Source organism: Microcaecilia unicolor, chromosome 5 (genome assembly GCF_901765095.1).
Source record: "Microcaecilia unicolor chromosome 5, aMicUni1.1, whole genome shotgun sequence".
Taxonomy (NCBI): domain Eukaryota; kingdom Metazoa; phylum Chordata; class Amphibia; order Gymnophiona; family Siphonopidae; genus Microcaecilia; species Microcaecilia unicolor.
Genome location: NC_044035.1, coordinates 114,027,333 through 114,050,919, shown reverse-complemented (window position 1 = coordinate 114,050,919; position 23,587 = coordinate 114,027,333). Strand labels below are relative to the sequence as shown.

At 41.9% G+C, this 23,587-nt stretch overlaps 1 protein-coding gene across 5 annotated transcripts in view; it reads right to left on the bottom strand.

Moving 5' to 3' along the window:
* ADK (adenosine kinase) overlaps positions 1-23,587 on the bottom strand; it is a 656,244-nt gene that overhangs the window by 77,756 nt on the left and 554,901 nt on the right. For all 5 annotated transcript variants that reach the window (XM_030203209.1, XM_030203211.1, XM_030203212.1 and 2 more), the window contains 2 exons: positions 12,246-12,281; positions 3,845-3,959 (listed from right to left, as the gene is read on the bottom strand). In XM_030203209.1, the coding sequence (XP_030059069.1) occupies positions 3,845-3,959; positions 12,246-12,281 (151 nt within the window). The remainder of the gene's footprint in view (positions 1-3,844; positions 3,960-12,245; positions 12,282-23,587) is intronic.

The following is a 23,587-nucleotide window of genomic DNA, read 5'->3' as shown; positions in this document are numbered from 1 at the left end:
AAAAACGGCCCCCACCGCTAGCGCAGGGCCCTTTTTCCCACAGTTTGGTAAAAGGACCCCCCCTACTTAATTGTTTTGACTGTATTTTTATCTACTAATTATCTAAATTCCTAGTTTGTTTTCCTGTTGTTATCTGCTTAGAACTATGTTGGTTTTGTGTAATGTAATAGATGTAGTGCACTTTAGTAAACCTGACCTTAACTTTATTCCTGAGGCAACAGAAAGTGAATTGACTTGTCCTAGGTCAAAAGAGAATCAACAGGTTTTGGACCCTGGCTTCTCTGGTTCTCAGGCATCTGTTCTAATCACTAGAATACTTCTTCATTCCTTTACTCAAGCATCTGCAGTTAGTCCAATAAGAAAGTGATCTTGAAAATTGAAGTGAGCATTCCTGCATCATAGTGTGCAACACTGCTATTGAGTGGGGTTGCTCATCCTTACCTGGAAGCTAAATTAAGTATTAGCAAATAGATAAGGAACAATTTTTAAAAACTTTTTTACCTCCTAGACCAGAATAATACACACCATACACAAATCACCAAGTGGGAACTAAGAGGTCCTTTTACTAAGGTGCACTAACAGATTTAGGGGCCCTTTTATAAAGCAGCAGTAAACCCAACACAAGCTTACAGCACGCTGATCTGGAACTACCACTGGCCCAATGCGGGTGCCGGCAGTAGTTCCAGCCCCAGTATGCACCATTTGCCGAGCTAGGGAAACTAGCTAGCTATTGTCTGTCGTTGAGCTAACCCGGTGATAACTGGCCAGCACCGCGTACTACCTGGTTACCACTGGGTTAGCGCGGGAGCCCTTAATGCCACCTCAATGGATGGTCTTAAGTGCTCCTCCCCTGTATGGTCATGCGGTAGGTGAAATCTTTTTGGCCTTTTTATCTGCTGTGGTAAAAAGGGCTACAGCATGCGGCAAAAACAGCCCTCACTGCTAGCACAGGACCCTTTTTACTGCAGCTTGGTAAAAGGACCCCTTAGTGCATGCTAAATGTCCTGCAGCCCATTGTACCTATGGGTTACACGGCACTTAACACACACTACTCCGTTAGCGCGCACTAAATCCATTAGTGCACCTTAGTAAAAGGACCCCTAAATGAATATCAAACTTTTAAAGATCTTTGATGTTATAATATAAGTTTATATCACCTTCCTCAAACTAAGTTCAACACAAAGTAGTGTATGTCAAGCTAAAAGTAATATTTATTTTCCAGCTTCTTAGGGGTTATTTGAAAGTATTAACAAAAATGCATGGGTCAGTATTTGGCCATTGCTGTCGGCAAATTTTTTTTAAATGACAGCTGCAGCGGAAAAAAAAATCTGGATATTGAATGTCATTATCCGGATAGTGGCCAGCACTATCTGGATAAGGCAATCAGTACTGAAACCTATCCAGATAGTGGCTATATTCAGTCCAATATCCACATAACTTACGATAGCATTCCATTTGTCCTATGTTATTCAGAAAGCAGACTGAATTTTGCCACTAACCAGATTTTTATTTTTTTTATTTTACAGCACTTATACCCCACAATTCCCACCGCTGGCAGGCTCAATGTGGCTCGCAACATTTAAATAACAGATAGACAAGTACAATAAATGGAAAGAGATAAGTGAGGTGGAAAGGTAAAGATAAAAAATGGGTCAGTCCATAAGAGCATTGTCTTGAGGTCAGGGAGGCAGGACACCATCTTTAGGGTACGCTTGCCCAAATAAATTCCAGGACCACCTTGGCACTATCTATATAGTGTAGAGGTGATCTATAAAGATATTCTGAGGCATGATCCAAACAGTGCCTCGGAATATCATGGTTATCAGCATTTATCCGAATACAGGTGCTTTTATCAGGATAAGTATTTATTTATTTATTATTTATTTATTGCATTTGTATCCCATATTTTCCCACCTATTTGCGGGTTCAGTGTGGCTTACAATACATTGTGAATGATGGAAATACAATTTGTTACAACTCGGTTATGGATTACATTGTGAGGAGTTATGCGAAGACAAAGTCAAAGTATCGTTAAGGGAATAGAACAATGGAAAAGAACAATGGAACAATGGAAAGAAACAACGGGAAACTGATAGGGCAACAAAACAATAGTAGGAGAACATTCGGTATAACATTTTTCTGTGAGTAAAGGTATAAATGTGGTAAAATTACGGGGGATGAGAATTCAGAAGAGAATGTATTGATGCATTACTAACAGTGTGTACATCTGTGTGTACATCATGTGTTTTGATCCTTTCAATACATTTTATCAAAGAGATGAGTCTTCAATAATTTGCGGAAGTTGGTTAGTTCGTAGATCGTTTTCAGGTTGCGTGGTAGTGTATTCCAGAATTGCGTGCTCATATAAGAAAAGGTTGATGCGTGCAGCGCTTTGTATTTTATGCCTTTGCAATTAGGGAAGTGGAGGTTGAGGAAAGTTCGGGATGATCTTTTAGCGTTTCTGGGTGGTAGGTCTATTAAGTCAGACATGTAGGCTGGGGCTTCACCGTGAATGATTTTGTGGACTAATGTGCATACTTTAAAAGTAACGCGTTCCTTTAGAATATTAACCAATAGTGGTTATCAATGTTTTTGCGACACAGGTGCCATTTCTTGGAATCTTATACTGAAGAATGAAATGTACATAACTGTGCAGCTGAGGAGTTATCAACATGTAAAAGACATGAAGACAGATTGAAGAATCTAAAGCAGGCCAGTGGACAGGAGAGAGCACCCTAAAAGGAAGTTGTGCTTATCTGGTAGATATACAATAAATACTTTAATGTTTTGGCATAGGTGTGTTTTATCTGTGTTTAGAAGCCAAAATTATACAGAAAGAGTTCAAGCATTTTCTGCGGCAGGCTCAATTAACTGGAGAAGATTGCCTAGAGAAGGAGGGATTACCTGAAATTTTTGAAAATTACTAAAGGTGTTCCTCTATTAGCAGGCTTGTGGGCTCTTGCATATCAGGGCTGCTGCACAGTTTTTATTTTCATTACCATTGTCTGCTAGGGTTGAATAATTGACTTACCTGATATTGCACACCTAGAATTGTATCTTTTTGTGTATGTATGTATGTGTATATTTTATTGATATTGTGATTTTTGTTATTTTATATATTATGTATGTCTTGATAACTGGCAAAAATATTATTTGAGGCATATAAAGGCATGCAAACAAAAATCAATACCGTGTATGTAAAACTTCGCTTGTATGACAGATATGCATAAAAATTCATCTCAGCTTTACAATAAATATATTTAAGAGGTTTTACAAGTACAAAAGGCTCAAATGCTTCATAGGCTTCTGAAAAAAAACATGTCCACACTACTGTCTTTATTGTTGATATTTTGGGCCAAAACACCTTTATTACAATTTTGAACAATTTTTCCTGGCTTTTTATTTCCTGGTGCTGTTTATGATTTCTCATTTTGCTTTCTTGCTATTCCTGTATTAAAATGTAGCAAACTGCGAGACACTTTAATGAGTGTCCTTGTTACCATTTTCGCATCAACACCACAATATCTTATTTTCCTTTTAGATTCCTTGAGGGTAGGTCATATTTTTCAGAACGTCATTCTTTTTAATTTAAGCTAAAAACACTGGACCACTGCTAAATTTTACATCTAAATCTTAGTAAGCAAAGACATTCTAAATGTTTGGAACTGGGAAGCAAATGATCAACATTACAACTTTAACCTGTCTTCTGAATTTGGTGATAGAGACATACATGAAGAGAGATACTAGCCAGACATTAGTGATTCAACAGAGTGAAATATGGAAGCTTTGCACTGAAAATAACTTTTTCTCCACAAAAACTATATAATGCAGTTTTAAAACTTACCTGTGGCCATAATCGTATCATGTTGTCCTTGCGTGAAAACCACAACTCGTTGCCTTTTTGTATTTGACTTTGGAAGGGCTTGAGTCTTTCGGGCTATTTCTTTAATATCTTCAGTCTATTAGAAGAAAATGAGAGAAAATGTTAGTACCTACATTGAGAAAACAAATTTGAACTTTGCCTACAGATCAAAGAAATGAATTGCTCAGAATAAACCCTGGAAAAAAAAATTAAATTACCTCTAATAAAATGTACTAATATGTAATATATACCCTTAAGGAAGGCAGAGTAGCAAAGATGGTATATGTGTATTAATATACCTGAATTACTGAAACACACATGGTTGATAGAAAATGATTTAAATGTATAGGTGATTAAAGCATTTTCCCTCACCTGTAAAAGATATTTCCCATAAACAGTAGTGTTGATCAGGCACACAAGTGGATAACATTCCATGTCAGCGATGTCCGAGCTCTTTCAGACCTCAGAACCAAACGTAAAGTTATGAGCACATGCAGCCCTTCCTGTATGGAGCTATTCCATGCAGGTGACACATAATGATGTCACCCACTTATGTGCCTAGCTCAATCCAGCTTGTCAACAGAAAACAATACATATTTGGTTGGCCCAAGTGATATTTCTTTTTCCATTTTTGGGTTATTTTATAATTATTTTCTTAGAGTAAAAGGGACAACACCCAAGACCTTTCTGTGTACAAATCTGGCTCATCTAGTACATTTGGAACAATCCATGGATTTCAAATAGAGTCCATGATATCCTACTGTAATCAGTATAAGAATAAAATCCCCTGAGAGACAAACTTACAATATCAATGTAGAAAATGTAGAGTCGATCTCCTAAACTAGAAAAGGAAGTCTGCCAAAAGAACATTTACGTTTAAAATGTCAAATAATTTAGAAGGGGGCTCACAGAGAGTTCAGTAGAGGCTGTTCCCAGAGCCGAGCATAAATTTCAGTGAGTCTAGCCGCAATGTGGCTCATTAAAAAGTTCTATACATCATGTTTTACTCTCTGTAAGTGCAGCCCCCGGGGGGGTTTGTGTGTAAATGCACCCATCCAATAACCAATGTGAATATAATAAATCAGATTTAGTGATAGTGTATATTTTTTTGAGGGGAAAGAGAAGAGGGTAGGTATTCAATAATGGATTTATAGTTGGTACCCCCAGTTGTTGTTACGGTGTTTTCCCATACTGCCTCATTGCTTCCACTTATTTTGGAGTGCTACGAAATTTAGTTACTGGGGGGGGGGGGGGATGAGAGGGAGAAAGGGGTTCTGCTGGGAGGAGAGTTTAACTTTTGTTTAGTATTGTCAGTAGGAGGTTTATAACAAACCAAGCTCTCTACTATTTTTGTTTTCTAGTTCTGAAGTTTTTGTGCTCAGTTGCATAATACTTTTTCAATAAAAAGATTTAAATATGTAACATACTTCACACCAAAAAATTACATCAGAGCAAATTTACAGTCCACATCAGCACCGGGACATAATATAAAAACAAGTTACATAGTTTAAAACAATACACTTTATACAGAAAACAAAAGGGGAAGAATGAATAATTGCACAGCAATGAAATTACCATAAACATAATATAATGTACATTACTGCAGACAAAAGAGAGGATGGAAAGGGTAGTCAGGTGAGAAATCTTAAAACAGAGCAGTTATGCTAGAAACCCTATAAGGATTGTTCATATAACCAGGTTTTAATGTCAGTCGAGTCTTGGAAATAAAGGCTCATCCCACAAATAAACACATAAGGAGTTCGATAAGGTGGGGGCCAGACAATTAAAACAGGCACAGTGTAAGAAGTCAGATCTTAGTCCCCTGGGGAAAGAAAAGTTAAATAATTACCTTAGAAAGACTTCAGTGATCACGAAGGAGTGTATGAAATAATCCAGGCTGAGAGGCATGCCTGAGAGGAGTATACAGTGGGTTAACATTAGTAACTTAAATTTTAACCTACATGTGATTGGCAGCCAGTGTTGTTCAGCCAGCAAACGTGTAACATGGTCTAAGCAGTTGGAGTTATATAGTATTTTGACAGCCATATTTATCAAATGTTGGAAGTAACACAAGCTAATAAGAGGAACACGTTAAACTGTGTGCAGTTACGGGCCTAAATAGCAAGATAAGGTGACAGAAAACACCTAGTGGCCTATTTACTATACTGCACTATTGGCCAATCAATGCACGTTAATTAGCTGTAATGCACCATATGCTGCAATAACGTATTCTTCAGCTAAAGCATTTACAATGTCCTTAACGCAAAATAAACTCAGCATAATGTGCATTAAAAGTAATGAGCTGTCTCTCAAGCAAAGTAGATCATTACTATGTAAATTGAACAACATTGTTTATGCTAACACTGGCAAGCTGCACCATTAGAGAAAAGTTAACTACACTTTCAGAAGTGTAGCTAGCTTTCCCTCAGAAGCAATATTGAGCCAATGCTCCTAGGGGCCACTAGACAGGGCTGACTTGCTATAAATATAATAAAAATAACTATCCCTTGTGTCACTCATCCTTGGTGCTAATAATGGTAAGTGTGAAAGCCCTTCACTGCATTTTACTTATTTGGATTTTGCTCACACGTTTTTCAGTAGTAGCTCAAGGTGAGTTACATTCAGGTACACTGGGTTATTTCCCTGTTCCAGGAGGGCTCACAGTCTAAGTTTGTACCTGAGGCAATGGAGTTTAACCTGAGGAATGATTGTAAAATAAACTGCCCCTCCCTCTCACCTGGCCCATTGGCCAAATCACTGGTGTTTAGCTGGGGGTGGGGGGAGGAGCAATCCCCAGTAACTCTTGCCCCAGTGTTGGCACTTTTCAAAATAATTCGGGCCTCTTGTTGGTGTGTCAGGGAAGGTGGAAAGGCTTTGAACTTAGAGGGGTGCAGCCGATGAAATGGGGTGAATTTTCTTTGCCACAGCTCCACTACCGACTCTTAAGAGAACGGGGCCATTTCCTAGAATCTTATTACAAAGCATATCAAATATAAGGATATAAATTATTATTAATTTTTTTTTTAAGTACAATGTGGAAGGTTGTGCTACAGGCTATGATAGAACATATCAACCGTTGTCCCACTGTACATACTGACATTAGTTTAGAAAAAGAGGAGAGGGGTAGGGCACTTATGCCAGTTAGGAAAAACTTGATTGAGGTTAGAGCACTGAATGGAGATTCTGGACAAATCGTGGGACATGAACTCAAGACCTGCTCTGTCACTGACTCTGCTCCTTTATATCACTATAACATTGGACAAATAGCATGATTATTTTCTGTAGTCTCTTATAATTCTGCAGTCATGGGAAGGGCTGCAAAATCTGGCCTTTCCAAGGAATTCTTAATCCCCATGGACTTGTCACTGGAGAAAGGGTGGGGGTGGGGTAGGGGGGAGTGCCAGCATGGATAGTGGAGATGACTTTTATCTCACTTCCAAACTTCACATGGCACAGTGCTTTGAGTCATCCTCTTCCACTTCGTGGCCTGGACTGTCAAACTTTGAACCAACTCATACACAGCATGACACTAGCCCCAAGTAGCAGAGGAGTAGGAAGATGCAGTCTGAAGTGCAGTGCTGCTGACCAGCCTCCTACTTTAGCCAAACCAAGTCGGATGGGATGGTAAGTGAGAGGTACTGGGGAAGGGAGAGCAACTCAGAGGACACGAGGGGTGGAGCACAGGAGAGTGGTGCACAAAAGAAAGGTGAGCTAGTGAGAGGATGAGAGCATAAAAAGTGAGAGAGACCATATTCGGGGGGGGGGGGGGGGGGGGGGGAGAGTAAGAGGACAGTCAAAGAAGACAAAAGGTTTCATATGTGAATGAGGGGGTCAAGTCTAGGGGAAAAGTGAGTTAAGGGATGACAGCGTGGAGTGTCAGTGAGATAACAAAATGGTAGACCGTCTCTCTCTCTCTGGACCCTGGATCTCCCTCCCTGCGGTCTTGAATGCGAAAATTATAGGGACAGGCTTATGAACCTCAACATGTATACGCTGGAAGAGAGAAGAGAGAGAGGAGACATGATAGAAACGTTTAAATATCTCAAGGGCATTTATGTACAGGAAGAGAACCTTTTTCAAATGAAGGAGAGCTCTGGAATGAGGGGGCATATGACAGAGTTAAGAGGGAATAGGCTTAGGAGCAACCTAAGGAAGTATTATTTCACAGAAAGGGTGGTGGCGGCGTGGAATGGCCTCCCGGTGCAGGTGGTGGAGACGAGGACTGTTCTAGAGTTTAAAAAGGCATGGGATAAGCATATGGGATCGCTTAGGAACAGGAAGAATTAGGGGTTAAAGAGGATGGGCAGACAGGATGGGTCATATGGCCTTTATCTACCTTCATGTTTCTATGATGCTGGATATGTTTTTCTCCTTTACCCTTTCAAGCCCTCACCTCTTTCTCTTACCCTTCTACTCCTGTTGCCTGAGATCCCTTATTCATTCTCTCACCTGAGATCCACTCTCCCTCTGCTGACCTGCCCCATGCATCCCTTTCCCTTGTTCTCTATTGTCTATCCCATTCTCCCTTCCCAATGCAAAATCACTAACATCCTTCTTCCCCATCAACAAAGGGCTAATGCCCAGATGATCAAAAACCCCGTGCGGGGCTTTACTTCCCCTAAGATCAGAGATAACAGCATGCAAATTTATGCACGCTATTATCAATAATCATAGGGTAAAAGTTCGGGAGGATTGGGCTCAGGCACAATCTTCCCACACTTGCGACAGGACCAGGCTGTCCATGGGATCACTAGACCCCCTGAAACAGCAAGGCCCTGGTGGCCTAGTGCCCCCACCGAACCCCCACCCCAAGCCAGTAACACAGTGGATCTCCAGCCCCCCAACCCCCCTTGCACCCCTCCAAAAAAGCTCTGGTGGCCCAGTGGACTGCAAACCAAGCCCCCCCAACCTGGCAGTCTAGCGACCCTCTTCCCCGCCCCACCCGTACCTTAGTGATGGAGGAGGAGGGAGTAGTACACTCCCTCCTCTTCCAGCGCTGCCTTGAAAATGGCGGAACCCAGCCCAGTGCATCCTGGGATGCGTTGGGCAGGGCTTCACTACGATATAAGGGATGCACTTGGCAGGGCTGGGCACCACCATTTTCAAGGCAGCGCTGGTTGAAGAGCCAGTGTACAACTCCCTCCTTCAACATTTCCAGATACAGGGGTGGCGGGGAGAGGGCTGCTAGACCACCAGGCTTGGGGGGGGCTTGGTTTGCAGCTCACTGGGCCACCAGGGCTTTTTTTTGGGGGGGGGGGGAGGAGGGTTAGAGATCCACCAGATCTCCAGCCCCCTGTGAACTTGTGTCGGGGGGGGGGAACTGGAAGTCCGCTGGACTTACCATGTTGCTGGCTTGGGTTGGGGGGGGGGGGAAGTTGGGTTTCTTGAAGGGGGCTCCTGCGGGGGGGGGGGGGGGGGGGGGTGTTATATTGGTGGGAATGAGGGGGGTCTGCTAGCATTCAAATGCATGCTGGACAGGGCTCACTATTCCTCCCTAATGGTTTGCAAACCCTAATGCCAGCTCCAAGCTGGTGTAGGGTTTGCCGTAGACAGTGCTCCAATGTTTCATGTGCTGCCCGCGGATCATAGGGGAGGTAAATGTTTAGCATGCATTTGCATGCTAACTGCAGTAAGAGCCCTGTTTAGAATGCATTTGTATGCTACTTGCGGTCAGAGTCCAAGAGCCCGTTGTTTCACATGCTCAGGGGCTCTGATCATGGGGCGGTAGCAAACACAGGCGCTAGTATGGCGTTAATAGCCTCTAGCGCCTGCATTTGCTTCTGATCATCGGCCCATAAATTTGGTAACTGGGAACAAAAGTAGTGCCAGAAATGACATTTTAAATAAAGCTAAAAACAAAAGAATCAATATGCTAATATACCACATAATCCTGGAAAATCTGTGCCAGAGATGCGATTATTGTACGTGCCTAGAACGTAGGTACAAGCAACTATGCCAGTCATACAGCTGGTCTAAGTGTTGACATCAAGATGTTAGAGAGCTTCACTTAGCTTACCTTATTCTCTATATTACACATGTAAGTAGGAGACCCTCCCAGGCTCCTCCTATGTGTATGCACCCCCACTGTGAAAATATGAGCTATAAAAGTGCATATTTACAGAATAATGCTTAGATGGAATTTTGTCATTTAGGCATGAGTACACATACATGTGTAAATGGCATTATTGTAAACATCAAAAAGGAGAGAAAATATTCCCCACGAAAAAAAAAACAGAAAAAAGGGAAGTAGGGGGTGACTAACAAAAAGGAAACCCCGGAGTCAAAGAATAACAAATGCAAAGTTTATTATAATAAAAAAAATAAGCTAAGAGGTCTACATTAAACAAATCCCACAGTAGTAGTTCAGAAGAAGGACTTGCATGCTATGTTGTGTCGAGTCCTTCTGAACTCCTACTGTCTTTGGGGATTTGTTTTACTCAGACCTCTTAGCTTGTTCTTTTTTTTTTTTTAATTATAATAAACTTTACATTTGCTATTCTTTGACTCCATGGTTTCCTTTTCAAAATTTTGTTGGTCCACCCCTACTTCTTTTTCTTCTACTACTACTACTATTAAACATTTCTAAAGCGCTACCAGGGTTACGCAGCGCTGTACAATTTAACATAGAAGGACAGTCCCTGCTCAAAGAGCTTACAATCTAAAGGACAAATGTAGTGTCAGACAAGTAGGGGTCGTCAAACTGGGGCAGTCTAGATTTCCTGAAAGGTATAAAGGTTAGGTGCCGAAAGCAACATTGAAGAGGTGGGTTTTGAGTAAGGATTTGAAGATGGGTAGGGAGGGGGCTTGGCATAAGGGCTCAGGAAGTTTATTCCAAGCATAGGGTGAGGCGAGGCAGAATGGGTGGAGCCTGGAATTGGCGGTGGTGGAGAAGGGTACTGAGAGGAGGGATTTGTCTAATTCCATTATTATAAACATTTACAATGCATAAGTGGAGGAGTGGCCTAGTGGTTAGAGCACCGGTTTTGCAATCCAGAGGTGGATGGTTCAAATCCCGCTGCTGCTCCTTGTGATCTTGGGCAAGTCACTTAACCCTCCATTGCCTCAGGCACAAACTTAGATTGTGAGCCCTCCTGGGACAGAGAAATATCCAGTGTACCTGAATGTAACTCACCTTGAGCTACTACTGAAAAAGGTGTGAGCAAAATCTAAAAAAAAAACAATAGACGTGTAACAATAGACGTTAGTAGCTGTGTTATAGAATTGCCCCTTCTATGCCCAGAAAAATTAGAGAGAATGTTTCAAATCTGCATTATTTGGTATTCTGTTATGTGCTATTTTGCAAAGTTCTGTCACTACATGAAGCACTGGCCAAACAATCTCATGATTTGAAATTCAGTTTTGGAGTTTGGATTTGAATCTGGTTCTCCTGCTACATACTTTGGAGCTTACATGTCATAATACCTGCTATACGGCCATAGCTCGATGACTGCAGCAAACTATGTAGTTGTCTTTGGATGAGAAAACATGTAAAAGAGATCAGGAGATTTCACTGCATGTGAAATTCATTTGCTTTCATTATTTTCTAGAAATTAATTTATTGTACTACCTAATCCAATTCTTCTGGTCCCTTCCCCCAAAACATCCCAAAATAGGTTTTAAAAATTGAAAAATGAGCTGAAGTGGTTAGAGGTATGTTTTTGATATCTTAGAAGATGAATTTTACATCTTTTATCACTGTAATAGGTAGCTGCCCAATCCCACACGACAGCCAACACAAGTGCCGAAAATGAATGGACATCGATAAGATAGGGAATAAATTTATACATTCTGTAAAGCAATGAAGTATAAATGCTGATAGTCAAACATACAGTAAAGAATAGCCATATTTATATCATCACACTAATGAGCTTCAATGTGTGTAAATTTCAAATTAATCAGTTCCTAACCTTATATACAAGCTTTCTAAAAATAAAAAAAACATTTTCATAATAGTAATCCACATGCGGCAGGGTTTAATGTAAGTGTTTGATTTTACTGGTTAGTCTTGCATCACTACTGCTTTAGCAGTGAATCCTTCTGGAGTGTAATGCAGCTAATAAGGTAGCTTTTTAACTGCGAAAACTGACAGGTCCCATATCTGCAGAGGCAGCTTGAAACCGTGCCCAGTCTTTTGGCTTCCCAAGAGGCTTTTCAAAATTCAATAAATAACATCTGTAGGCGATGTTGGGTGCAGACCTAGCGGAGTGCGTCATAACACTGAGCTGGCAGAACAAAGAAACCATGACGACTGCCAAGTTACCATGGCAACCACTGTGAGGCTTGGAGAGTATAATAGCACATCAATCACTGTCCAAAAGAACTTCATTATCAGCAAGAAAAAACCTTTAAGATCTGTTTAGTGTGCAATTGTGGGTTAACTCACCTCAAAGCCTTGCTCTCGAGCAAAACTGGCAGCTTCCTGAAATAAAGAAAAAAGAATAAGCAATGTTACAAATTTTACAGAATGAAGAAATAATTCTTTTGGTGCATGAGTCTACCAGTATGGCCAGGCTCACAGTCTGGACTCTTCCAAAGGGCGTTTATTTTAATTCTGTATAAAACAGCGAGACAACAGTCTATTATGTCAACACTTCTTAAATGAAAACATAGGAAGCGAAAACACTAATTTCTTCCCAAAGCTGGCAAAGAACCTCTGACAAGTCAAAGAAAAAAAAGAATGTTTTATATTCAAGGTCATGGCTGAAGACTAAGAGGCCAATTTTCAGACTGCGGGAATTAGACCAGCTAACTCCCGAGGTCAGTGCTGAAAGCCGATGTTCAATGCCGGGCAGTTTCTGATGATTGGCATTGAATATCCGGTTTAATTTTGGCTGATCAGACTAACCGAAGACAATATTCAGCACTGGCCCGTTAAAGTCAGACTTGCCAAAGATATTCCAGGGTTTCAGGCGGCCAGCTGTCTACTAACCATAAATATTCAGCAGCACGTGGCCAGGCGGATAGCCGGTTATCCCACATTTAACAAGCCAGGTGCTGATCCTGGCCAGTCAAATGTGACTGAATATTGGAAGGCAAATCCTTAATTACAAGATAAAGTAATACCTGTAGCAGGTGTTGTCTGAGGACAATGAGATACATAGTCTTACTTAGTCTCACTGCCTTGAGTGAATTCCTTCAAAAACACAGTAAATAAATCCTAATAAGTAATTAAAGATGGACTCCGTCAGATGCCATCACCCACATATAAGATTACGAGCAGAAAACTGTAGTCTTGAGCATGTGGACAATGTTGTTTGACCAGGAAAATGGGGGAACACTTTCAGCTGGTTTACAGCAACTTCTTTGAACCTTGCACCATACATGCACAAACCCTCCCGCCTGCCATGTCACATGGGACCTAGCCAGTTGAGTTTTTAACTTATAGAATACAACTTCAAAGGGGAAGATAGAGGGTATGTAAAGACTATGTTTCCTGCTGTCTTCAGACAATACTTGCTACAGTTAAATAACTGTTTTCCCCAAGGGCAAGCAGGATATTGTAGTCTTACAGGTGGGACTCCCCAGCTTACAACTGTCTTCAACAGAAAGGGGGAACAGGCGTGAAGCCAAGGTTAATGAACAGTGAAAACAAGCAGACAAAAACTTTTAACTTTTTTTTTTTTAAAGGCAATCTGGAACAGAAAATAAATGGGCCTGGGGTTAGAGTTGGACTGTTTGGCCAAACTGACTGTTGAATCAGGAATCTTGTTCTAAGCAGTAATGGGATTTGAATGGGTGGCCTGAAGACCACACATATCCAATCCAATAAATCTTTCAAATATTTGCCCACAAAAGAACATATATGAGTTAGCCAACTAAAGTAAAGAAATGAAACTGACAATCTAAATTATGTGTAAACATAGAAACATGATGGCAGATAAAGGCCATATGACCCATCCAGTATGCCCATGCTCTGTAACCCCTAACACTTCCTTTTCCTAAGCGATTCCACATGCTTATCCCATACCTTTTTAAATTCTGGAACAGTCTTCGACTCCACCACCTCCACCGGGAGGCCATTCCATGCTTCCACCACCCTTTCTGTGAAATAGTACTTCCTTAGATTACTCCTAAACCTATTACCTCTTAACTTCATCGTATGCCCCCTCATTCCAGAGAATATACAGGAGGAAAAGGATCTCAGAAACCTATGGACAACTCAAGTTTGTCCTTTCTTGTCAGGTTTCATGTTTCTATCACTGATTCTGAAAAACCATCCATTTCATTGTTACATTACTTTTCCTAAATCAGTGCTTTATACACAAATTATTCAACAATACTAATGTCGTCACAGATTTTTAAAACAGTTTTAAAGATTTTAAAAATTTTAAAGACTCGCTTAAATCTTTTAAAATTAGTTTCTAGATATCAACTGACATATAAGCCCATCTCAAGCTGTAGTTTTTCAGCAACACTCAGTGCTTGTATTGTAACTCTTGCATTCAAAATACAACAGCAACCAACACTTCGCTTATCATTTCAAAGCAGTCAGCACACGGCTTATCTTTGCTTGTCCGACAGGACCCGTTTTAACAAACTAATCGCCTTCCTCAGGGACTGCTGGTGCAACGCTGCTGAAACATTGCAATGGGAAATAGTTCCCAACATACCCAGACTCAAAATTGTGCTGATCTCAAATGGGCTATTGACACAGCCATAGCTTTAACATTATGGTCTGCGACAAGACCCTCCAGAGTAAGTACAGCCTGGTCATAAGTAAAGGAAATACAACTTGAAAGAGCGCATTTGCCAATGGCAGCCCCCAGTCTGCTTGGGTAAAAAAAAAAAAGTCTGGGTGGACTTTCTATGGGCTTTAGTCTGTTCCAGATAGAAGACCAAAACTCTCTTGCAGGCCAAAGTGTGCAGTGTATGGGCATGAGGTATTGGAAAAGGAATTGACTAGTTTAAATGGAATTCCGATACTACCTTAGGAAAAAAAATAACCTCTGGCCTCTGGATGTGTGCACAGGACTAACTCTATTGATGTAAAACTTTGTGAAAAGTAGATCAAAGTGTCAAAAAAAAAAAAATACGACATTCAAGGTCATATACATCAGATGACAGATATCTAAGTGGCTCAAAAGCAGCTTGTATCAGCTGTGTTAAAATGACATGGAAAGGAAGCCAGAACACAAACAAGGAAACAAATCTCTATGCCAAAAGAATCCAGTAGGAAAAAGTAGAGGCTAATCAAAAGGGCAAATCCAACACTGGAGATGTAATAAAAACCTACTTTTATTGATGTAAATGTTCAGTGACCTGACACAGTCAGTGTTTCAGCATATCACAATCAGGGGCGCGTAGCCAGAACTTGGCGGGAGGGGGGGTCCAGAGCCCAAGGTGGGGTGGGCACATTTTAGCCCACCTCCCCCAGCCGCCGACCCCCCCCCCCCGCCATGTTCCTTTGTCCTGCATGCACATCCTGCATGGGGCTACATACAGGACGTGCATGTAGGACGTCAGGAGTCAGGACTGACAAACAGATCAGCGAACGCGCCGGAGACCGGCGCTGAAGACGACTTCGGCTGGCGGGGTTGGGGTACCTGGCAGCGGGGGTCGGTCGGTCGAAAGTGGCGGGTCAAAAGTAGAGGGGGCCAGGGCTAAATCTTTAGGGGCCCATGCCCCTACCTAGATACGCCCCTGATCACAACACCTACATCAGGGGTAAAAAGCAAATCATCTGATAGAGCATGTAGATATATTATGAATATCGAACCAAAGGACTGCAATTCTATCAGGCTATTCAAGAATCATACACATCTGAACCAACACCGGCAAACTCAGCGAGGTCTGTAGAAGCTATTCAAGCAGTTTTTATATAGGACAGGAAAAAGGAGCCTTGCCCCTCACACCAGATGGTAAACTTCTTCCATTTAAAACCATATACCTTCCTAGTGAAAGTTCTTCTGGAAGTCAAAAGAACCTGAGACATGCTGTTAGGTAAGTTTAGTGAATCCACTACTACTCTCTCAACATCCAAGCCGTGAGAGTTTCGTTTCCATGGATCTCAGTAGGAAAGCTCCAGAAGAAGCGAGAAAGAATTCTTCTTCTTAGCCTGTAAGGGGTGATAAGGATAATAGTTCTTTGATCTTATTTGAGCTTGAGAAAAATTTTCACTATGAGAGGTATTGGAGGATATGTGTGCAGGAGGAATGCATCCAGGTCGTCTGCCATGCAGTGGCGTACCAAGGGGGGGGTGCCACGTGCCTGTCGGCTCTTCGTTTTCATGCTCCCTTTGCCCCGGCGGGGGGGGGGGGGGGGGGTTCGTCGGCGATCCGCCCCGGGTGTCAGCCCCCCTAGGAACTGCCAAGCAATCCTAGTCTGGAACAGAACCAATGGACTTTGTTTTTTTAAATGATTGGCAAAAAGATCTATCATATAGGTGCCCCACTCTTGAAGATCCTATGGGTTATGGCCTTCATCCAGAGACCTCCGAAACACCTCACTTTCCCTCTAGTAAATTGATAACTGCATGAAAAGGATGTATTTTATCTATTACCACAGTTTTTGAAACCACATTAATGTTTAGAAAGAAATTTTTCACTTACTGCTGATTGAGTTCTTTATGCTTTCAAGAACAGCCCCTGATAGATAACCCACTTCCACAATCTGCCAGTTTCCTGACACAGGAGATTTGAACTTATCCTTCTCTGCGTGCTGATATAGTAACATGCAAACCTGGCTGTCAGTCTGAATTAGAATTACTTGATTGGATAACTAATCTCTTAAAGCCTTTAGAACATACCAGATTGCTCTTAGCTCCAAAATGTTTATCTGATGTTTTTTTTTTCTGAGCAGACTACAGACCCTGAGTAAAATCAATCTCAAGATCTCCAAGTATCTTTTCTTTCCTAGACTAAAGTTGGAATAGAATTTGGGATAACCCAAGAACAATCTATCAAATTAAACAAATTTGCTGAATTTCTAAAAAATGAGTATTTTGCCTACTCGAAAAATGGACAGGGATACCCCAGTGATCAACAGAAGTCATAAGTACATAAGTATTGCCATACTGGGAAAGACCAAAGGTCCATCAAGCCCAGCATCCTGTTTCCAACAGTGGCCAATCCAGGTCACAAATACCTGGCAAGATCCCAAAAAAGTACAAAACATTTTATACAGCTTATCCCAGAAATAGTGGATTTTCCCCCAAGTCCATTTAATAATGGTCTATGGACTTTTCCTTTAGGAAGCCATCCAAACCTTTTTAAAACTCCACTAACTGCCTTTACCACATTTTCTGGCAACGAATTCCAGAGTTTAATTACACGTTGAGTGAAGAAACATTTTCTCTGATTCGTTTTAAATTTACTACATTGTAGCTTCATCGCATGTCCCCTAGTCCTAGTATTTTTGCAAAGCGTAAACAGACGCTTCACATCCACCCGTTCAACTCCGCTCATTATTTTATAGACCTCTATCATATCAGCCCTGGCCGCTTTAGCCTTTCCTCAAAGGGAAGTCATCCCATCCCCTTTATCATTTTTGTCACCCTTCTCTGCACCTTTTCTAATATCATTTTTGTCACCCTTCTCTGCACCTTTTCTAATTCCACTATATCTTTTTTGAGATATGGCGACCAGAATTGAACACAATATTCAAGGTGTGGTTGCACTATGGAGCGATACAAAGGCATTATAACATCTTCATTTTTGTTTTCCATTCCTTTCCTAATAATACCTAACATTCTATTTGCTTTCTTAGCCGCAGCAGCACACTGAGCAGAAGATTTCAACGTATCATCAACGACGACACCTAGATCCCTTTCTTGGTCTGTGACTCCTAACCTTGCATGACGTAGCTATAATTCAGGTTCCTCTTTCCCACATGCATCACTTTGCACTTGCTCACATTAAACATCATCTGCCATTTAGACGCCCAGTCTCCCAGTCTCGTAAGGTCCTCTTGTAATTTTTCACAATCCTCCAGCGATTTAACGACTTTGAATAACTTTGTGTCATCAACAAATTTAATTACCTCACTAGTTACTCCCATCTCTAGGTCATTTATAAATATGTTACAAAGCAGCGGTCCCAGCACAGATCACTGGGGAACCCCACTAACTACTCTTCTTCATTGAGAAAACTGACCATTAACCCTACTCTCTTTCTATTTTTTAACCAGTTTTTAATCCACAATAGAACACTACCTCCTATCTCATGACTCTCCAATTTCCTCTGGCGTCTTTCATGAGGTACTTTGTCAAACGCTTTCTGAAAATCCAGATACACAATATGAACCAGCTCCCCTTTATCCACATGCTTGTTCACCCCTTCAAAGAAATGTAGTAGATTGGTGAGGCAAGATTTCCCTTCACTAAATCCATGTTGATTTTGTCTCATTAATCCATGCTTTTGAATATGCTCTGTAATTTTGTTCTTTATAATAGTCTCTACCATTCTGCCCAGCACCGACGTCAGACTCATCGGTCTATAATTTCCTGGATCTCCTCTGGAACCTTTTTTTAAAAAAATCGGCTTATCACGCTCGATTATAAGGATAAATTACATATTACTAACAATAGCTCCGCAAGCTTAATTTTTCAGTTCTTTCAGTACTCTGGGATGAATACCATCCGGTCCAGGAGATTTGCTACTCTTCAGTTTGTAGAACTGCCTCACTACATCCTCCAGGTTTACAGAGAATTCATTAAGTTTCTCCGACTCGTCAGCTTCGAATACCATTTCCGGCACCGGTATCCCACCCAAATCTTCCTTGGTAGAGACCGAAGCAAAGAATTCATTTAATCTCTTCGCTATGGCTTTGTCTTCCCTGATCGCCCCTTTTACTCCTCGGTCATCTAGCGGTCCAACCAATTCTTTTGCCGGCTTCCTGCTTTTAATATACCTAAAAAAAAGTTTTACTATGTGTTTTTGCATCCAATGCAATCTTTTTTTCGAAGTCATTAAAACCCGAAATATACCCTCCAAATTAATAATAAAACCCAAATAGTCATATTATAACACCACATTTTTCTAACATAATCCTTACCAATATCAAAACAAATATGACAAATCTTAAACTTTGAAATTCCCAATAAACACTTCAATATAAAGTAATACCAAGCTGTACCCAAAACAAAACCAATGTCTTAGCAATGGCTCTCCAAGGGGTTCACTAACGTGAGCCGCTGGCAGCGAGCCACCTTCAGTGTCTTACCAGGCAGATAAAGGAGTGGAGGTGATGCCATCTATGAGAGGCAGTCCCAATTGCTACTCCCACTCCCTGCAGCGATATTCCAGTAAGGAAATTAGCAAAGATGATGTTACGTAACAGTCACTAGTTAAACGTACTGGAGCAGAAGTAAAACGCCAGCATTTTCACTCTAGTTTTAGCATTAATGCAGGGATCTGTACTGGGAAAGGTGCTATTTAACGTATTTATAAATGATCTGGAAATCGTAACAAGTGAGATGATTAAATTTGCAGATGACAGAGAACTATTTGAAGTTGTCAAAACACATGTGGACTGAGAAAAGTTGAAGGAAAACCTTAGGAAACTGGAAGACGGGGCATCCAAATGGCAGATGAAATTTAATGTGGGCAAATGCAAAGTGATGCATATTGGAAAGAATAATCCAAATCATAGTTACCTGATGCTATGGTCCACCCAAGAAAAAGATCTAGGTGTCATCATAGACAGTATGCTGAAATCTGTTCGGTGTGTGCTTGAGGCCAAAAAAGCAAACAGGATGCTAGGAATTATTAGGAAAGGGATGGTAAATTTATTTATTATCTCATTTGTACCCCACAGTTTCCCAACAATGTCAGGCTCAATGTGGCTTACAATGCACCACAGAGGCAGGTGCCAATGTAGTAAAATGAAACTAATACAGCAAACCTACAAGAGATAATGGGGAAGAATAGGAATGGATGGAGATAGAGGCAAACTGTGAGGGAAGAGGGAAGGGGGATATGTCCAAATGTCTTTAGGTCAGTGTGGTTCCAGCAGTGGAGTCACTGGGAGAGCCCACAGGGTAGGCACTTCTGAATAACATGGTCTTCAGTGATTTCTGGAAAGTTAGATGATCTGTAGTGGTTTTGATGGACTTCGGCAAAGAGTTCCAAAACTGAGTCCCAATGAAAGAGAAGGAGGTAGCGTACGCAGTCTTGTACTTGACTCCATTGCAGTTCGGATAGTGAAGGGTAAGACACGAGCAGGAGAGCTGGGACCAAGAATACTATAATGCCTCTGTATTGTTCCATGGTGCGACCTCACCTTCAGTATTGCATTCAATTCTGGTCGCTGTATCTCAAGAAAAGATATAGCGGGATTAGAAAAGCTTCAAAGAAGAGCAACCAGAAAAATAAAGGAGATGGAATTCCTCTCATATGAGGAAATGATAAAGAGGTCAGGCTTGGAAAAGAGACGGCTGAGGGGGGATATGATTGAGGTCTACAAAATCCTGAGTGCTGTAAAATAGGTAAAAGTGAATACATTATTTTACTCTTTCAAAAAGTCGAAAGACTAGGGGACATTCAATGAAGTTACATGGAAATACTTTTAAAACAAATAGGAGGAAATATTTTTCATTCAACGAATAGTTAAGCTCAAACTCATTGTCAGAGTATGTAACAGTGGTTAGCATATCTGGGTTTAAAAAAGGATTGGACAAGTTTCTGGAGGAAAAGTCCATAGTCTGCTAATGAGACAGACATGGGGGAAGTCACTGCTTGCCCTGGGATTGGAAGCATGGAATGTTGCTGCTATTTGGGTTTCTGCCAGGTACTTGTGACCTGAATTGGCCACTATTCGAAACAGGATACTGGGCTATAGTAACATAGTAGATGACGGCAGAAAAAGACCTGCATGGTCCATCCAGTCTGCCCAACAAGATAAACTCATATGTGTATACCTTACCTTGATTTGTAACTGCCTTTTTCAGGGCACAGACCGTACAAGTCTGCCCAGCAGTATTTCCTGCCTCCCAACCACCAGTCCCGCCTCCCATCACTGGCTCTGGCATAGACCGTATAAGTCTGCCCTCCACTATCCTCGCCTCCCAACCACCAACCTCTCTTCCCCCACCTGCTCCGCCACCCAATTTTGGCTAAGCTTCTGAGGATCCATTCCTACTGCATAGGATTCCTTTATGCATATCCCACGTATGTTTGAATTCCGTTACCGTTTTCATCTCCACCACCTCCCGCGGGAGGGCATTCCAAGCATCCACCACCCTCTCCGTGAAAAAATACTTCCTGACATCTTTTTTGAGTCTGCCCCCCTTCAATCTCATTTCATGTCCTCTCGTTCTACCGTCTTCCCATCTCCGGAAAAGATTTTTTTGCGGATTAATACCTTTCAAGTATTTGAACGTCTGTATCATATCACCCCTGTTCCTCCTTTCCTCCAGGGTATACATGTTCAGGTCAGCAAGTCTCTGCTCATACGTCTTGGAATGCAAATCCCATACCATTCTCGTAGCTTTTCTTTGCACCGCTTCCATTTTTTTAACATCCTTCGCAAGGTACGGCCTCCAAAACTGAACACAATACTCCAGGTGGGGCCTCACCAATGACTTGTACAGAGGCATGAACACTTCCTTTCTTCTGCTGATCACACCTCTCTCTATACAGCCTAGCAACCTTCTCGCTACGGCCACCGCCTTGTCACACTGTTTCGTCGCCTTCAGATCCTCGGATACTATCACCCCAAGATCCCTCTCCCCCTCAGTACCTATCAGACTCTCACCGCCTAACACACAAGTCTCTCGTGGGTTTCTACTCCCTAAATGCATCACTTTGCATTTCTTCGCATTGAATTTTACTGGGCTAGGATGGACTATTGGTCAGACTCAGTATGTCTTTTCTTATATAACGTTCTTATATATGTTTCTGGCCTGGGCAGCAGTAGAGTATCAATCCCCATCAAGCCCAGTTCTTTCCAACAGCTGAAGAACTTGGGCACTTTGGCATTCCTTTTTGTTGACATCATTCAGAGGCAGAGAACCCCATCAGTCCACTATCAGCTAAAACCCCATGCTGGATACTTTCATTCTCCTGGGTCCAAGGACTGCCTGCTGAGAACGTCTGCCTCTACATTCAAGGACCCTACGATGTGAGCTGCTGGGAAGTAGATAAGATTTTTCTCTGCCAAACTCATGAGGGAGGCTGCCTCCACTGCTGTCAGATGGCTGTGGGTCCCACCTTGCTTGTTGAAATAAGCCACCACCATCGCATTGCTGGAGAAAACTTAGACTGGGACCCCTGCAAGAAATGGAGAGAAGTCACTTAAGGCATTCCGCATTGCTCTCAGGTCCAAGTGATTTATTGATCACACAGACTCCTGTTCTGTCCAGGTGCCCTGTGCCAGATGGAACTTGTCATGAGCTCCGCAACCTGATTTGCTGGCATCCTCTGTCACCATCTCCCATTGTGTTATTTTAAAGGGAGCTCCAACAGTCAAATTCCTGGGCGACAACCATTACTGCATACTCTTTCTGGCAACCAGCATCCAAGAAAGAGGAAGGTCGTACTTCTGTGACACCTGCAGCTGAAAAGAGATTCCTGTAATGACCACATATGAGCCCTTATCCTTGGCACCGCTTCCATCACCACTGTCATTGACTCCAGAACCTGGACAGAGTCCCAGACCCTAGGCCTGCTTGACTGAAAAGACAAATCTGTTGAACCAGCTTCGACCTCCTGTACTCCATGAAGAAGATCCTCACCTATGCTTGGGTGAATAAAACATCTACATACTCCAATGTTTGCGATATAATTAGTCTGCTCTTCATGTTATCAATAGAAATCAAACAAAATAAAACATGGAAAAGAAAATAAGATGATACCTTTTTTATTGGACATAACTTAATACATTTCTTGATTAGCTTTCGAAGGTTGCCCTTCGAAAGCTAATCAAGAAATGTATTAAGTTATGTCCAATAAAAAAGGTATCATCTTATTTTCTTTTCCATGTTTTGTTTGATTTCTATTGATAACATGAAGAGTGGACTAACACGGCTACCACACTCCTCTGCTCTTCATGAAATTGATCACCCAACCCACTGACTGCAGAAGATGTACAACTTTGTCTGTTGCTGCCACGCTGTCCAAATAGGACAATCCACGAATGAACTAGTCGAGATACGGGTGAAGTATGACTCCCTGGCACGGAAGGACGCCACCACCATCATAAACTTGGTAAACATTCTTGGAGCAGTGCCAAGACCAAAGTGCATAGCCCGGAACTGGTAGTGATGGCACAGCACCACAAAACATAGAAACCTCTGATGTGGCAGCCATATGGGTATATGCAAGTACGCCTCCTTGAGACTGAGGGTGGTGAAAGTCTCCCGCTTGAACCAAGGCTATGACTGCCCTTAATGTCTCCATGCAAAAGTGGAAGATATGGAAGCAGCAGACTGGACAAAAGGTGCCTTCCTTTTTGGGACAATGAAGTAGACGGAGTATCTGCCTGGTCCCTGGTTCAGCCTGGGGAACTAGAACAATGGTCCGGAGCATCAGCAAGGAATCTATGGTGTCCTAAACCTCAACCACCTTGGTTCCCTTTCGACAAGGAGACTGCAAGAAGAGAGGAGCATCCGAGTGGGAGAACTCCAACTTATAACCTTTTGTAAGAATATCCAGAACCCATTGGTCTGAAGTGATTTTAGCCCACACCTCCTGAAAATCCTGAATACGTCCTCCCACCAGAGGAAGAGAAGAGTGGGCCAGCCTCACCTCATTGTGAAGCCCTGGAGGCATTGGGCACTTCAGCTGACTG